The sequence below is a fragment of the Limulus polyphemus genome, unplaced genomic scaffold (genome assembly GCF_000517525.1).
Source record: "Limulus polyphemus unplaced genomic scaffold, Limulus_polyphemus-2.1.2 Scaffold2429, whole genome shotgun sequence".
Classification (NCBI taxonomy): domain Eukaryota; kingdom Metazoa; phylum Arthropoda; class Merostomata; order Xiphosura; family Limulidae; genus Limulus; species Limulus polyphemus.
Window position 1 is genome coordinate 156,130 of NW_013668039.1, and position 16,721 is coordinate 172,850.

At 33.8% G+C, this 16,721-nt stretch overlaps 1 protein-coding gene across 7 annotated transcripts in view; it reads left to right on the forward strand.

Moving 5' to 3' along the window:
* LOC106466931 overlaps positions 1-15,563 on the forward strand; it is a 166,652-nt gene extending 151,089 nt beyond the window's left edge. For all 7 annotated transcript variants that reach the window (XM_022395025.1, XM_013927249.2, XM_022395027.1 and 4 more), the window contains 2 exons: positions 8,833-8,887; positions 14,087-15,563. In XM_022395025.1, the coding sequence (XP_022250733.1) occupies positions 8,833-8,887; positions 14,087-14,169 (138 nt within the window). In that variant the 3' untranslated portion in view covers positions 14,170-15,563. The remainder of the gene's footprint in view (positions 1-8,832; positions 8,888-14,086) is intronic.
* Positions 15,564-16,721: the final 1,158 nt, after the last annotated feature.

A 16,721-nucleotide genomic window follows, 5' to 3' on the forward strand; every position in this document is an offset into this window, starting at 1 on the left:
GAGATATCTTGGCACTCCAGGCTGTTGGTTTAGAGAAGAGTTGTTTGGTTCTTTGTTTAAAAATGACTGTGTTTTTAATAGATATACAATGGTTTTTTTGAGTTGCAATGGTGGAAAACATGGGAAGGTTTTTTATTGTGTTCTGTGAATCCGGTTTCCAATTTTCTTCCTGTTTCTCTGATGTAGAATTCTGGGCAGTTATTGCATGTAATTTTGTAGATGACGTTGGTATTGTGTGATTCTAAATAATTCTTGTTTGGTAATGATTTTAATTAGGGCTGGGTTTTTTAGAGAATTTGACATTGACAGGAATATTGTATTTAATAGCTAGTTTTGTCCAAGTGGGGATAATTCTCGTTGAATTTTAGTGTTATCTACTCAGTTATAATTCAGTTTTTGGGGAGGAAGAGAGAAATTAAGTCCTTTACCTAGGGCGGATTTACATTGGTTACTTAGTGTAATATTAGTGAGGTTCACAATTGGATTATCAGGATAAAAACTATCAGAAAAGTTGTTAGTCAATTTGCTCAGCTACACATTTTGGACATGTTCAGTTTGGGCGATTTTTCTGTCGTTGTGTTGGCTCAACTTGTTAAGTAGATGGGTGTAATCTAATTTACTAATGATGTTCTGAAGATTGGTTGTGTCAACGTTAAACTTTTCAGTAAGCTGTCTCTTCTGACTGTGTTTCAGTTGAAGTTCTTGATCCAACAATTTCTTTTGACAAGTCCTGTAAGCTGAAGAATTGTGTAGGTTTCGATTGGATAATTTAAAATGGAGGAACTTAGGAATGACGTGTCGGAGCTTGCATTTAGTAAGGAAGCAAATATCAAGATTAACTATCTTAATTTTACACGCAAAATATCATTTCCATATCATCAAATTAGGACATTAGCAATCGATGTGCTCAAAGGAAAACAAAGTTTGATAATAAACAAGATTACGACACTTATGATATACAACATTGTTTATTGACAAAAAGGGGACATAAATAAACGTTTCAAAATTCTATCAAATTCCATCTTCAGTATCTAAAGCAAAATAAAATGAATTTACATAAGTCTTTGGACATTGTTAAAGTACAATTGCTAAATGTAATGATAATTAAACAAATAAAACACAAAACAGTAATCATGGGGAGAAACTACAGCAAGAAAACACAACAACAGAAAAAAAGAGTAAAATCAGTAATACGAACATATTAAAAATGCATAATTTAAATGAAGACTGCATGTTTTTCAGTGTTGTAGAGTGATGTTTGATGTGGAAGGTTTCTTTAATCAGTAATTCCAGGTCAATATTACACTGGCAGAGGATAGAAACATTTGATAGTATAGGTTGATGTCCTGTTTCTTCACTATGTTGGCGTATAGAGGAAACACTGGGGTTACTAAATTTTTTTTTAGATTTGATGGAAATTCCCATATGTTCATAGGCTCTGACTTTTAAATGGCATTTGGTTTTGCCAATATAGGAGGCCTTACAGTCTCCACACGTGTAAAGATAGACAAGCCAGGAACAATAAGGAATGGGAAGTAGATCTTTAGTAGGGAAAAAAAGAAATTATGCATGATGTGGATTTAAAAACTAATCTGAAATCCACTTGAGGATAGTTATGTCCAAGTATGCATTTAAGTTGATTTGTTAAATTTAAGCTTTGTTTGCCAGTATAAAGAAGACTCAAGTATATAGTAAGTTTGGGTACAGTTGGTATCTTAATTGGATTTGTGAGTTTCTTTGTTAGGAAGGTGTTGGTAATGTTTTTAATAAGTGTTGTGGGTAGCAGTTACGTTTCAGTATATCATGTAAAAACGAAATTTCAGTGTAAATTAAGATACGTGGAGCACAGGTTGTAAGCTCTGTTTAGTAAGCATGTAACAAGGTTTCGTTTATACGTAAATGGGATAAAGCTATCAAAGTGTGTAAGGAGATAAGTGGACGTCTTTTTTCGGTAAATTGATGTGGAAAATCCAATAGCATTATGGTTAATGAGGATGTCTAAAAAAGCTAAATTATTATTACTCTCAACCTCACATGTAATTTTAATGGCAGGATGTTGTGAGTTAAGGTATTCAAAAAATTATTTATCATTGATCACTGTTATTAAAAAGGATAAAAGTGTCATCCACATACCTTCTGTACATAACAGGCCTAAAGTTAACTGGGCAGGTGCCAAGCCATTTCTGTTTGTAATAAGAGAGAAATGCATTAGCTAAAGCTGGACCCAGTGGGGAGCCCATCGCAACGCCAACTATTTGTTCATACAAGGTGCTGTTGAACAGGAAATGTGAATTCTTGGTAGTAAGATCCAGAATGGTCTTAATTTGGTTTTCAGAAAAGCTATTTAGAGGAATGTTATTATGTGAAAGCTCAGATATACATGTATTAATAATTTCATTTAGAGGAGTATTTGTAAAGAGGGAGGTAACATCAAAGCTTGCCATGAAGAGATTATCTGAGGGGGTAGTTGACTTAGTTCACATTCAAACTGGAAGAAATCCAGGATAGTATATTCATTAGTAGTGAGTGTCTGAAGTATAGGTACAAGGAATTTGGCAAGTTCGTAACTAGGTGTGCCTATAGTGGAAAGTTATAATTATGGGAGCTTTTAATTTCAAGCACTTAGATTGAAGGATGTTACAGACCAATCATGAAGAAAACAGGTTTTTAGAAACTGTTCAGGATGATTTTTTTCAGCAGTTGGTAAGGAGCCTACTAGGAATAATGCTATTTTAGATTTATTGTTAACTTCTCATAAAGAAATGGTGTATAGAGTAGAGATTGGGGAGCATCTGGGTGCAATTGCTCAATTAAATTTAATCTTTTGCTGCATAGAGATGATGAATAAGGAGGTTTTGGTTCCAAATATAAAAAAAAACATTTTGAAGAGACAAGAATTATCTGCTGTGACTTGAGCAATTGAATTAATTAGAGATACTGATCAAATATTGAAAAAAAACTTTTAATAAATTCTTAATATTCAAGATAAGCATGAGAAAAAAATGGTTGCTGCAAGTTAAAAACCAAGTTGGCTCATAAAGAATATTAAATTAAAGAAAAGCATTATTAATATAAGAAGTTTAAATTCATTGCAATAATGGGAAATTTGGAGGACTACAGAAGATCAAGAGTTGGTCAAATGGGAAAATAGGAAATCAAAAACTATAAAAAAGTTGGCTGAAAATGTTAAAATAGTAAAAATTTCTTCAAATGTTAGGACTTGGAGTAGGGCCTTTGAGGGTTGATACAGGAAGGCTGATATCATATGATTATGGAATGGCCGATTTATTAAATTCTTCAGTTTTTACTAATGAAGTTTTAAGCAATATTCCTCAAACTGAATTGCTAGATGGAAACAAGGTTGAACAAGATGATCACATTAATTTTGAGCTAGTTAAAAAAAACGTTGGAAAGTTTAAAGAATGATAAAACACCTGGGCCAGATAATATTTACTCAAGGGTTTGGAAAAAGGTTAAGGACTAGATATGTTAACCATTTGCTATTATTTCTTTTAAGTCCTTGAAAAGTGGGCAGGTGCCAGAAGTTGGCTAATGTTAATCCTTCTTTCAAGGGAGGTGATAAAAATTGTTCCAGTAACTATAGACCTATTAATCTTACACATGTGGTAGGAAAACTTATGGAAGGCTGACAAAATATGCTTTGTAAAGTCTCACTATGGGTAGATCAAAGTGTGTATGTCACAGTCTTTTACAGTTACATTCGAAATTGAATTAAACTACTTCTTTATCAATAAACTTGGCATCAAAACGTAGATAATAAACCAAAGTTTAATAGTATATAAGTTTTAATTTCTTAATTTTATAAGGAAATGTTTAAGTAAATCCTCATTTTCCCCTTGTATGAAAATCATGACTTTTGTTCTCTAGGCTGTGCCTCTTCTCTAATTTATTTACCACCCCTCCATCAAGTAGGGAGTGTAACAAAAATTACTCATTATAATATAGATATTACTAAGGCAAAGTCTAATTTTTATAGTTTCAATCTTATTTGTTTATGGAGCCCTATAAGAGAAAGTCAGACTCATTTGCCACACCCACCTGTCACATTCTCTTTTTTTACACGTAGGAAATAATTCTCTCTGATATTTTTATATTATATCATTCATAACAATAGACAAACTTTTAATCTATTAAACTATGTTTAATGTTATATTGTTTTCAGTACAGAGTATTGTCAATTTCATCTTCAGTTTGAAAGTGTTATTTTGAGTTCTTCAAATCGAGCAGGTAGTAGAATTATTTTAAGGCTCTTATGCCTTAGTTGTAAAGCCAGTAAAGTTGTAATAGTTATAGGACATTCTTTGCTTTATGCTTGTTATTTTTCTATGTTCTTAGGTTTTTCAGTCTTTAAATAAATAAAAATTATTTAATGTACTAGCACCATCCTTACAAGAAAAGTAGGTCTAAGTTTCATTGGCAACTGACAGCAAAAAATAAGATATCAAATGTAGGTACTAGTTTTCATGTATATTTTTTATTATTGCTGTAAAAATAACTGAAATGTAAAAATTAGAAGTGCATTTGCTGGTGAGTAGCTTGTGCATTACATCATTCAGTATGGTAATTTGAGCTACACATCACCATGTGGTTTACAACTTTTATGTCAGGATTATTAATTATATATGATTCAGAGGGCAGTAAGATAATATAATTTAGTAGAAAATGGTGTAAAATTTGCAGTCATTTAGAAAGAGAAAAAAGGTAATTCCGATACAGTACATTACCTCTTTTCACATAAATATCCATTCTCGTTCAGTGCTGCCCTCTATATGCAGAAATATTTTTGCATGCCGCAAACCTTCAGCTCCCACATACCCCACAATCAACATGGTTCAACTGCATCTCGCATGTAAATCATTGTGCGACAACCTTCCACCAATAGGAGTACGACACACTCTCCTGATGCATGTGACTCCCTCTATTCGATTCTACCGAACTATCACTTCTTGTTTGGCAGTGCTCTCTTCCCACGTTTTTCTTTTTTTTATATTTCATACAAAGTGGAAATATTTTCTATTTTTTTCCTATTTCACTTTACCAGTTTTAAGTAATAACTTGACTTTATTGTTCTTCACCATAGCTTATGTTTCACTTCGAAAATGTTATCATTTACTTCCAGTGACTTACCAACAGTATGATCCTCATCCTACCCTCACACGGATGTCAGTTCCTGGTGGCATAGTTTTAGATGCAGTTGACTTGCTGTGTATGGTCTATCTCACCCGAGCCACTCTACACCTTGGAATACATCCTTTTTACTCTCACCCACATTACTGTCATCTATAGGATTGAGATTCAGATATCAGGTGGTTCGGATGAGTGTTCTCTGCCTTCTTTATGTGCTCCTTCCTTTTTCTGGCTGTATCTGCATCATCTCTTTCTACACTGGGTGTGGAGTATACCTGTTACAGAAGTGGTGAGGTCTCCAACGTATGATTCTCAACTGCGAGGATCTCCCATTTTTTGGGTGCTCCACCTATTCATTGTGGGGTTCTAGATATTTATGTGAGAGGAATTAATGAACTGTATCAGAAGTTATAATTTCCCTACACTGAAAATGTATTTCTGATAGGTACTTACCTCCTCTCACACTTCCCACCTTCCTCCATGCTGAAAACTGTTGCTTCCATTTTCTGCCAAAACTTGAACTGATAGTTCAATACAATCAAATAGAGAAAGTCACATGCATCAGCAGAGTGTGTCATTCTTATTAGTGGAGGGTTATTACATGATGATTTACATGCAATATGCATTTGAATCACTTTGATTGTGGGGTATCTAGGAGCACAAGGCTTGTGGCATGCAAAAACATATTTGCATAAAAAGGGTTGCACTGAATGAAAATAGCTATTTATGTGAGGTAAGTACCTATTGGAAATGCATTTTCAGTATAGGAAAAATATATCTTTAGATTTATTTCATATTTTTATGGTGGTTATAAGGTTGTCAAATAGACCCCGAGTCCATATAGATTTAGGGTATTCAAAACAACTGATTTTTTTGTGTAATGTGCACTGAAAGTTTGCCAAATTTTGTGAAGATACATATTGAAAGTTATAGTATGGAAACTCTCATGGTTACTTTGTGGTTACAAGGTTGGTGGAATTCACTGACCCCATATGGAAAGATTTAACAAATTTTATAATTTTGTTGTATAGTCAGCATGGTTTCACTATGGGAAAATCTTGCCTTACTAATCTTTTGACATTCTTTGAAAAGGTTACTTCTTATGTAGATGAAGATAGAAGTGTGGTTGTGGTGTATCTTGATTTTCAGAAAGCATTTGAAAAGGTGCCACATAAAAGAATTGTTTAAATAGGATAGGTTGGTTCACTGGATAAAAAAACTGGCTAAATAGAAGGAAACAGAGGGTTGTTATAAATGGACTTCAGTCAAACTGGATTAATGTCTCTAGAGGGGTATCTCAAGGCTCAGTGTTAGGACCTTTGCTCTTCTTGATTTACATCAATAACATAGATGAAAGACTGTTCAATAAATTATTTAAGTTTGTTGACAGCATTAAAGTTTTGAATGTTGCTGGCTGTGGGGAGGATGCTGCTGTTTTACAAAAGGCAGTAATTTGTGAGTTGGGCGAATAACTGGCAGATGGCTTTGATGGGAATAACCTTAACAGTGTTGGTGGAAGAAAAATATCTTGGTATTGTGGTTGATTAGTCTCTTAAGCCATCCAAGCAATGTGCTGTTGCTAGTGGCAGGGTTAAATATTGAATAGAAGTATAGAATGGTTATAATATTATTGTATGAGTCAATTGGTTAGGCCATATTTGGAATACAGTTTTCAGTCTTGGGCTACTTAACTGAGGAAAGACATTGAACTGTTGGAAAGGGTTCAGAGGTGGACTACACAACTAGGATTGGAAAGATTGTGATATAAGGATAGGTTAAAATCTCTGAACTTGTTTTCTTTTGACAAAGAAAAGTTAGAGGGGATCTGATTGAGGTGTTTAAGATTCTTAAAGGAATTGATAGTGTTGATGCATGATTTTCATATTTAATAGTGAGAATGGCAATAGTAGGGAACAAAAATATAAATTTTGGCATGGTAAAAATCATCTTCAGCTAAAACAGCATTATTTATATAACGGAGTAGCTGGCTTCTGAAGCAAGTTGTCCTAAGTGCGGTTCATTTAAGGGAAAGCTTACTAAATATTTGAATCATAAGGGTTTAATTTGAGAATTTTTTTCTTTTTTAGGATTTAGTTTAATATAGTGGATAGGACACAGTCTAGATAAACCAAAAGGTCCCTTGTTGTACTTTTAATGTTATATTATAAACAAAAAGAAAAACCTCTCAAGCGTATTACTGCATACAGAGTTGAAGCAATTAACATGTATTGACTGACAAGTGAATTATCTTTTTCTTTTTTATACTTAGGATCTGAAATAGGAAGTTATTTGCAACATAGTCAACATTCCTTCTCCAATACGAGGATCACGTGCACTTTCGGTTTATGCTATGAATATTAAATAATGTACATAATACGATGAGTAGTAAATTCAACTTAAAACAATACTATGAATATTAAATGTGACAAGATATTAATAAGAAGTTTAGATAAGTCTTGTTAAGTAATAAACAGCAAAGAAATGTATGAATGATAAGAAGACAGCGAATGATATGCTATTTAATCATTTTTGACAACATAGCATGAGGTGTATAGAGATATTCATGAGTTTAGCACCTGAAGGAAAAAAAAAAAGGCTATAACACAAGTAGCATTTTTCAGTGGATTTGATTGTTTAATAGAGAGCTTTGAGTTACAGTGCTAAGAGGTAGTGTGTTGCTTTGGATGGGAAAATATAAGCACATTTGCATACTTATTGGCTAAATACTGCACAATTGGATGGAAATAGTTTAAAGTGAGGAGGTGTATATTAAACAAGCAGATAGACACGCATAAAAACCAAAGTTACAGTGAACTCTTATGTGGTTTATGGATAAATTACTGGAAAATTCAAAAGAGTGAACACAGTACAAATACCTTTATCATCAAACTGCTGAAATGGCATACCTTAAAGTTGTTGAACAAACTAGAAAAGATTTTTAATACTTCAGTAAGTTACAGTTTGTAAAATTGCTTAATTTTTAATATGTTTATAAATGCACTGAATGTATAAATTGTAAAATTAAATATTTGTAATGTAATGTTGAATTAGCATATTTAGCTTACTTGTTTTAAGAAGTTAATAACAGTAAATGCATATCAAGTTACATGTAAAACAGCTTCGTTCTAGCTACTTCAATCATTAGTATTTTTAACACAGAAAAGTTATAAATTATTGAGACAGTATAGTTCACTTATTGTAACAGTGGTCTTCATCTCAGCCAATCAGCTTGAAGTTTTTGCTCTATAGATGTGAATAGTCCACATTTAATTTAGAATTAAAAATACATGAATGAGCAACAACAGAAAATTACAAAAGCTGAACTTTGACTTTTTAAATAATCAGAAATTAACACACACACACACATGTTGCTCAAACTATTTTATTGTTTATACAATAGAAAAAGTCCATTGATAATAGGAAGTATCTAAAATATATTTGTTGATATGGTTATAATCACTGTTCTCAACTAAATAGATTTAGAGAAAAGCAAAGAATCTGCATAACTTTTTTATATTTTCGGGTTTACAAACTTATCAGAAATTATTGTATTTAAAACTTTAATACTTGGGTAAAAGGTCAGAAATATACAGTTTATTTACTGAAAGAATAAAGTATATTCCTGATTTTTATTCTGAAACTCTAGTTTTTACCCAACACATATTTCATTTTCTTTAATAACAGGAGTGTCTGTTGGATCTTTATCAAGCTTCCTCGTCTTCAAATAGAAAGAAAGATGGTATGTATTTTGTTCATCTCTCTTGATGCATGCCCACATAACTTGTGTTTCTGCTCAGAATTTATTGTAATCATTATTACAGAAAGTGTGTAGCTCAACTTTATACGTACTATTTGAAAAGTTTGAGATGATACCTCACGCACAGAACAGCTTGATCCCTTATGCATCTGCCTATGAGATTTGCAAGCCACTAGCCTTGAGCTAATTCCCACTTAAAAACCATCTGTTCAAAATAATTTCATTATTTTCCTCGGCATTGTCTAGAATGGACGGGTTTTTCAAATTATTAATAGATTATGGGAAATTTGCAAAAGTTTGTGCAACTTTAAGTTTCTTTGGTTTTTTTTATTACTAAAGACGAAGAAAAAAAAACTTTTTTTTTCCTGCTTGCCCATTATGAATTTTCAAGTGATGATAACTTCTGCTTTGTCCCATGATAGTGACTATGTCCCAAACATAAGACCTGTGTTTATTATGGTTACTGAGGGTTCATTATCTGTGGAGGACAGTTCAACATGATGTTGGTTTCTTTATGCACACTGGGCCTCCTCCACTCTTCCATTTGGCCAACATTTCTTCTCCCCAGTATGAACATGATCAAGATGATGATGATTTTACTTGCTGTTTCCCCCACCAGGATTTGCTTTAAGCACAGCTTTTTCTGTGGAGGAAAATCCTCACCCTCCTGTACTCTTCCTTGACATAATTTGGGGGGGAGGGCTTCTATTTCCCTTTCTAGTGCCCAATCTTTGCATCTTTGTCTCTTTCTTATCACCCTCCTGCATTACCTCTTGTCATTTCACCTTATGTATGAGGCACTTCATTGTGCTTCAGGAAGGGTTTTCTAGGAAGGTTTGTTATCTCTTTTTCACCACATTGGCTAATACTACTTCTTCTGTTCTATCCCTTCTTACTTGGTTCCTCTGCTGTTGGAGCATATTTGCTGGGATGCTCTTTTTGCTGACGTATACCTCCCTCCTACTTCTCTGTATTTTTCAATGGGCTTCGTTTCCTTGCCCAGAGGTCATCAGAGGTGTTCTTGACTCACTGGAGACCCAAACTGAGGTGGCCTGGCATCAGTTCTCATTGTCTAATATGGTTTCTTATTTTCCTCAGTTCCGCCATGCTGTTTCTGTGTGTGCTGAATCCACGTATCCCCTTCCCATCTAATTTCCTGGTTTTCTTCTACTTCCCAATTACCGATGTCAGGGTTGTTGCTTATCTCATCAGTGACTGCCCTATCAAGTATGGCCCTGTGGGGGCCTGTTTGTTCCTCTTTGCCAGCCTTTGATTTAAATTTTCATCAAATAAATGGGTCATTCAAGTTTACATTCACAGCCTATCTTTCCACCTCTCTTCATCTCTTCCCCTTTTCTGTTTCTTCTCCTCCTCCATCTGATCCCCTTTATTTTTAGTGTCTCATAGATGTAGTCCCACACCTCTTGGCCTAAAATGGCATCGAGAGGGTGTTTACACCAACACTTAATTATTTCTCTCATCTTTTTATGGTCCCCAAGAAGACTAGAAAGTGGTATCTGTCATCTCTCAAGTGGTTTCTTATTGTCCCTTGGTTACATATGGAGGATTTCTTTTGTCTCTGATGATTCTTTTTACCCAGTCTGTGGATGACAAAGGTCAACATTTCAGACACCTTTTTTTTGTGCATTCTGATTGCCCTGTCCTCCAGGTTGTTTCTTTGTTTTGTCCATTGGGCTCAGATCTTCAGTACTGTGCTTTTCCTTTTGACATTGAGTCTGGCCCTTATCTCTAATTGAGTCAGAGGACATTTGCCTGTCTCATTCATGGATTGGGGCAGAGGTTCCATTATTACATGGATGATTAGCTTCTCCTTGCCCTTTCTTGAAAAGACTCCTTTTCTCACACCTGTATTCTTCTGCAGGAAGTTTCTCAGTTCAGCTGCTTCTCTTGACTGGATAGGGTTCTAAGCAATGGAGTGGTCTCTCCACCCTCAGGTTTTTAAAGTTGGGTTTAGTCTATTCAATGCCTTTGGTACTCAAAACATCAAACTTCTCCTCTTTGGATCTCTACTTCCTTATCCTTGAACCCTGGCAGCCAAATCTCTCAGTCAGGACTGTTCTTACCCTTTTCTGTATACCTTTCCTCCTATTCCTCTTCTCCCTCATGTTCTCACTTTGATACATGGCACATCTTGTTGGATCCTGTTGGTGGTTCCTCATTGGCTGGCACAACCCTGAGTTTCTCTGCTTTGTCAATTGATGTCCAGGAATCTTCTTCCTCTGCCCTATTCCCACTCTTTTATTTCATCTACATCTCTCTCTCACTCATGGATGTTGTCCTTTCATCTTGAAATGTGGGATTTGTCCAATCCATTGCTCACAGTGCTGGACTCTCCAACTGTGTAACAATTTTTCTTATCCCCTTTATTTCATCCTTGAACTTTGTCCATCTATCAACTTATTTTGACATTGGCTTATCAGCCTCTCCCTTCCTCAAAGCCATCTTACTGAAGCCAACGTTTTGGCTTTTTTTGCATGGTTGTTTATATATGGATTGTTTATTTTCACTATTGCTGGTTCTCAAATGGCTTTGTCAACTATATTTTGCCTTTCCCATTACTTTCAGATTTTTATTATACTTTCTATTTTGTTTTGATCCTTCCTTTTCTACCAACCTCTTGCCTACTGCCATGCCTAATTGGGACTTTGATGTGGTTTAACACACTATTACACATACTTTGTTCGAGTTCTTAACTTCATGCTCATTACACTTTCTTTCTCTGAAGATATGTTTTCTCCTCCTTCTCACCTGTAGTTGGAATCAGTCAGATGTATATACCATCTATGCTTTCTGCACTTTCTTTCACTGTACTTACTTACTCCTCTATCCAAACTGGGCCTTTCTTCCCAAGACTTCAGCTGCTTGGGAAAGTGATTGTTGCATTAGATTCATCAACTGTCTTGTTCTCTTACATTTCATTTTCATCGGCCCTTTGACAAGATCCCTCAGGCTGGCATTATCTTCATCATGTGGCTGTTTTGTCTCCAATGAGATTTTGACTCCCTACAATTGCTATTCTTCAATAAAACTACATGCCATCTTTGAGAAGGGTATGTACATTTTCTTTTTAATCACCCTTTTCCATTTTATAGGATCCTGTCAGGTGGCTAGTGTTGCATTCTAAGATAAATTTATTTCCCAAAGTCTTCATCTGGCCAGAAGGAATGGAAAGTGCCCAGTTCATCTGCCCTGGCTCTACCAGTGCCCACTGTTTGGGTGGAGTGTTCCATAAGACCACTAGAGGTATCCTCATGTTATTAAAATTATTCAATTACCTCATCTAGACGGTATCATTCAATGGACTATCATGGAAAAAGCTGGCACCTGGGAATTGACTGCCCACTTCTTTGGCTGGTTTTTACAAACAAGGTTTTGCAGTCACACATTTCATTGTCACCAATAAAAGATCTTTCCAACAGACATCCCTCCCACCTTTCTTCAAATGGAACACTTGAGAGCCTTGCCAATTACCAGTAGCTTGGGTGGTAGACCTTGAAGAGTTCCTCACTGATTTTGTACAACACAGTATTGTGGGAAGTAGGTTAGTGGTGACACTGTCTGTTTAGTGCAGGTCACCCCTCAATCAGCTAGTGTGACTTCCATCTGCAGCAGGAAGGGTTTGTCACCGTCATCTCTGTCTTTCCAGTTGATTTGAGATGTATGATCTGTACAGTCTGAATGTGCCCTGACCACACTACACTACCTTGCTTGTCAACCACTTGTGTTCTGTTGTATGGTTGGTCATGATCAAATTCTACCCATCTCTGCAACACTTGGAGCTCTTTTGCCTTTCACTCTGTTTCCTTCTAGGCAAAGAGTATACCATTCAGATGGTTGAGCTGAGATGCAGTCTCCAATGGGTGTGCCCCTATGGACTTTCTGCCATCAGATGTGACACTCCATGGACATTCTTAAGGGAACTCATATAGGTTTAATCTTTGCACCAGTCCCTCCACCATTCAATGTGGAATTCTAGCTATGCTGTGTGTATGGATGAGGTATTGTCTCAAAAGTTAACATTTTTCTTACCTGAAAATGTATTTCCAATAAATACATCTTCACACCTATCTTTCCCACTTTTGGTGCACTTTCTTCTTGCTGTGTTTAATAATGAAAGTAGTTAGAGCATAAGTAAGTTGTGTTGCATCCTATTTGCAGAGGGTTATCAACAAATCTTGCACTAGTGCCATTCATATTACATACATCATTTTTAGGTAAGAGTTAGCTCAAGGCTCATGGTATGCAAATTTCATAGGCAGGTGCAAAAGAAATCCAGCTATTCTGTGTGTGGAGATGAGTATCTATTAGAAATACATTTTCAGGTAAGGGAAATGCTAACATCTATCTAGGAGAGAAAGTAAAGTCAAATGATAATTATAGATTGAAGGGTTAATTGAGAAACAGAAAAATAAGTACACTTGTGATCAGGTGACTGTTAATGATGGAGAATTTGAAGTAAATTCTCTTGTCTCTAGATGAGCATGACAAGACAAGAAAAGTATAGTGAAATTAAAACTTTGAAAATTTTTAAAATAAGAAAACAAAAGAAATAAATACTTTCTTAAAGTAAATTAAAAAATTAGCTACTGTAAATTAGTATTATAGTATCTAATTATAATCCACTGCAACTTGAAACTTTGAGAGATGCACAAGACAAGATTTAATAACATATCATCCAATTATATAAAATTAATGTTAGTGAACACTTTTATAATGTTGTTTTCAATTCAAAATTTTGCTTACAAAATATGAATTGGAATGCTCCTAGGGTGTTAATATGTGTCTTATATAACTGTTGATGATATAATTGATCTCCATAATCTTTGTTCTGTGAACCTTTTAAAAAATGCTTATGCTAAGTTTGAAGATTTTTTTTATTATAATGATGATTGCTTGCCCTTAGAGGAATTATAGCAATATAACAATTTCCATGTTGATTAGGAACAATTTAGCCTACAATGCATTATAATGTGGTTATATTTATTTTAATACTATTCTTAAACTATGCTGTAGTAATTATTTGGTCCATGTATAATGCCAATGCCAAGAAAGCTTTAACTTAACGGTGCTGGTTTTTGGTTCAATTGGTTCTATTTATTGTTCTTTCTTCTGTAAAACCATGTATTGTTCCATGTGGTGGTCTTTTTTTCTTTTTTTTAGAGATAGATATTCGGTGGATGTTGGCTAATAGGTTCCCAAAAGACAAATGGACAGCTGCTAAACAGTTCTTCACAGACACGTGACACATAACTGCTCTTTTTAGCTTCCATTGCTAAACACATCCACTTGTAGTTGAATGTGATACAACTAATGAAGATTTGAAAATTATTATATAAGAATTATTGAGCTTATGCCTTTCTAGGAATTCTTTTATTAATGAAATAGGTAGTACCTTATTTGTAATTATAGATTCAAACAAAATGTGTGTATAGCATGTGTGCTGCATGATACAGGAAACATGGTATCCAATTCAAGCTAAAGCTATGAATATGTAATTTTGTGAACTAAAAACGTGTTAGTAAAAATACTAGGATAAATTTATGTGAAGAACAATCTGAAAGTCATGTTTTTCCTTTAATACTTTGTAGTGTTGGTTGAATTTAAACATGTTAGTAAAAATACTAGGATAAAATTGTGTGAAGAAAGTTATGTTTTTCCTTCAATACTTTGTAGTGTTGGTTGAATTTAAAAGAGTTTATCCAAGAAAGAACTTTGAGTGTTTTCTATAAAACAAATTACTTTAGTGAAAAACAAATGTAACTATTTATAATTAGATAATCATTTCATTTCTATAACTTATGTTAAGTATAGCTTTCTGCAGTAAAAATAATGAAAGGTTTATTTTCAGGGAATATATTGTCTTTTTTTTTTCTGTAAGTGGGATTTGTGCAAGGCCTCATATCTTGTATATAAGATTATTTTTAGAAAATGCTTTTCTCTAATGAACTTTTAAAGAAACTGATATTTTTCATAACTTAATTTTCTTCATTTTAGGGCTATTTGAATCTCTCCTTTTTTTAACAAATGAAGTGTATAAATATTGAAGGTTACAGTGGAAGATAAAAGAAGAAATAGAATTTATTCTTAATAATGCATTTCAGATGAATCTTACAGATAAATTGCTGTTACCAAGTGGAAAAGTTGTTTGTTTTGTTTTAATACTAAAATCAATTCTGTGCTCAAAAAATGTATAACAACCTTTATTCATGTTTTTGGTAATGACTGTTTATAAATACACTTGAATCTTTACTAGAATGTTGATGTGTTATAACAATTGTTTACCTAATTAGCAGTTTATATTTTACTACATTTCAAAATTATCCAGGGAATATCGATTTTAGAACTGACAGAAATCTTACAAGATCAAGCTAAACAAACCTATGTTAGCAAGGGTAAACAAGCAAGGTGTATGTAGTATAATAAGACAACATCTACTTTGTGTTTATTTCACACAATAACATATTACGAACTGATATCATTATTGGGCAAACGAATTGGCATCTTGTTTTAATGTATAGAAGCATATCTGTATGTATATACAACTGTATACTTCCTTATGTAATAAGCTTGTAAAGTTTCTTCTAATGTGTATATCATATAAAAATAAAAGTACAATAAATGAGTACCAATGAAGTAACTTTTTCTTCAGCTGTTACTTTTATTTAGAAAATCACTCCACTATTTAAGTTTTCTTAGATATGAAAATTGTCTTTGAAAAACTTTCAACAAAGGTAACATTCTAAAGTTTGTGTGATTTTCTGTTCTTCAAAACACATTTATGAGATAGAACTTTTACAAGTTTGGCTCAATATGATAGTGTTAATCTGTATTTTTTAATAAATAAAATTGTTATCAATTGTAGTAACAGGACACTTAAGTCTTCATAGTGTTTTAACTACAAACATACACAGTTTGAAGAGTGAAGGGAGAGATTGATGTATAAGAAATGTTTGCAACGAGAGGGTGAATGCTATGGTAGAAAACTGGGCAGAGGGAGGATTTCTTTTGTGGTTTCTTGCAAAATGTAGAAGCTAATTTCAGAAGCTGGTTTTAACTGTTGGTATGGCCGAAATTTTCCACATAGCATAAGTTGAGAAGAGGATTGATATAGGTACTGTGCGGTTGTGAAGTGTTTGTTTGTAATTTTTGTAAATATTATCAGACATATTGCAGGTTATCATACAGCTGTTATTTGTCTAATGAAAACTTTGTAAATAAGTAGAAGTTTTACAACCTCGGAAGTGATTCATTCTTATAGACATGTTTTCAAGTACCAGGTGAACTGATTATTGAAAGTAACAAAATAAAATTCTCTCTATTGCACAGATATTCACAATATCAGTTAAGTAATTTCAAATGAACAGATGTAGACCATAATTTATAACTCGTAATTTTTACACATTATTTCATGAAAGTTGTTGGGGACAAAATGAGTAGAATAGATCAATAAGAAGTATATAAAATTGAAATACATAAGTTTGTTGGTATGAATTGTAAGTGAAACATTGACGGAACATGTTTCTCGTAATAGTATGATTTAATCATGATGTTTAAAGTGAATTGTTATGACTTTACAATTTTAAGGTACCATTCGTGTAACATGTACTAGTAGGAATATTTTTGAATAATTCACATGCATATATACACCTGGAAAAAAGTTAAGCACCCCCCAAATATTTTTCAGGATTGCTTATTGAAAATAAGGTTTAATTTTCATGATGTTGAGCAATGTTCATAATTTCAAACATAATTAAAAGGATGTGAGCGTTCAGGTGTGACATTTAAATCAGGCGCG